This window comes from Calidris pugnax, unplaced genomic scaffold (assembly GCF_001431845.1).
Source record: "Calidris pugnax isolate Ruff unplaced genomic scaffold, ASM143184v1 scaffold969, whole genome shotgun sequence".
Classification (NCBI taxonomy): domain Eukaryota; kingdom Metazoa; phylum Chordata; class Aves; order Charadriiformes; family Scolopacidae; genus Calidris; species Calidris pugnax.
Genome location: NW_015091615.1, coordinates 20,615 through 21,921, shown reverse-complemented (window position 1 = coordinate 21,921; position 1,307 = coordinate 20,615). Strand labels below are relative to the sequence as shown.

The 1,307-nt window shown below is 53.4% G+C and overlaps 1 protein-coding gene across 1 annotated transcript in view; it reads right to left on the bottom strand.

Annotated features, from left to right (window-relative positions):
* Window positions 1-568: 568 nt before the first annotated feature.
* The window catches only part of LOC106899891 (heterogeneous nuclear ribonucleoprotein A1-like), a 9,167-nt gene continuing 8,428 nt past the window's right edge, over window positions 569-1,307 (bottom strand). Inside the window, exons 6-7 of the mRNA XM_014961831.1 lie at window positions 1,007-1,038; window positions 569-649 (exon numbers count right to left, since the gene is read on the bottom strand). Coding sequence (XP_014817317.1) covers window positions 569-649; window positions 1,007-1,038 — 113 coding nt within the window. The remainder of the gene's footprint in view (window positions 650-1,006; window positions 1,039-1,307) is intronic.

Sequence of the window (1,307 nt, the reverse complement as noted above, 5' to 3'; positions counted from 1 at the left end):
TTAAGACTGTTACGCAAGAAAAGAAGCGCCCCTTGAGCACGATGCCATTGAGGGTTTCAAACCCTAAAATGGGGCGCCAGAGGCACCCGCTCTGCCCCTTGAGTGCAAGGAGGACCTCAAGACCTGAAACGTGTCTAAGACACAGCAGACAGACCACACAAACTACACAACAGACACCGACTGGAACTGCCCTGCCCGGCAAACGATGGCTTCGGGCTGAAGCGTAACCCACTGCCTCTATTTACCCAGAAGGGACTGCTCCGGGACAGCCCCCTGCCGCGCTCTGACTTTAAAACCCCTCCCTGTGACTCCCCACCCTGTACCTTCCCTCCCCCGAACAGTCTCCAGCGCCAGACCCTCAACTTAGCTTTCAGAGGGCCAGGGGTCCAAAGCCATCCTCCACAAGGAAAACCACAATTGCTCATCCGGATCAGTCCTGCACTCCCCAGGGTCCGCTTCATCCCCTGGATAAACAAAATACAAAGGCAAAGAAGGAACAAGCCATTCCACACACAACAATGAGCATCACACAAGGTCAACACGGACCTTTCTGGCCACATCCCCCTTCTCAGCGGCGCCGCGTCATTCTCCTCTCCCGCTCCGCATGGATTCCGGAGTTGGACTCATCAGCAGTCGCTCCTTGTGGTGCCTAAAAAGCCAAGCGACACAAAACCTCCATTGAGCGTACAAGAAGTCCCCAGCCCCGGGCGCCTCCTCTCGACTTCCCGGCTCACCTCGTCACTCATCCCGTTCCAAAGGCAGCCCCCACAGCGCCTGCAAAAATCAGAGAGAACCTCTTCACTGAGCCGCCACCTAATCCTCAGAGGCACCAAGCACCTCTTCTTTCTAATACCAGACAGCTGCAAAAGCCCTCCTACAATTGGCAACCTCATCCCCTCCTCCCGACCTCTCCCCAGCCCCGGTCCCTCCACTTAGCTTTTGCTCGGCTGGGGGAACAGATCCGTCCTCAACGTAAGACTCGTGACCCGCATCAGCTACCCGGTACCTTCCTGTAGTCGCTGGCGTCCTCGTCACCATCTGCAAGAAAAACACACAATGCACAAAACGGTGCCAGAAACCAGCATCGCACCCGTCAACGCCAACCCCATCCACCAGTCCCCCTCCTCCGGCTCCTCTCTCCCGCTAAGTTTGGGTTTCCTGTGGAATAAAACAAAATATCAAATTAATCCAACTGCCCCCCTCGCTTCAAACCAGATTTTAAGGTGTTTGGTGGCTTTTTGTGCCATTTATTTTTAATTTTTTTTTTCATTTATCTTTTTTTCATTTATTTTTCCAATTATTTCTAT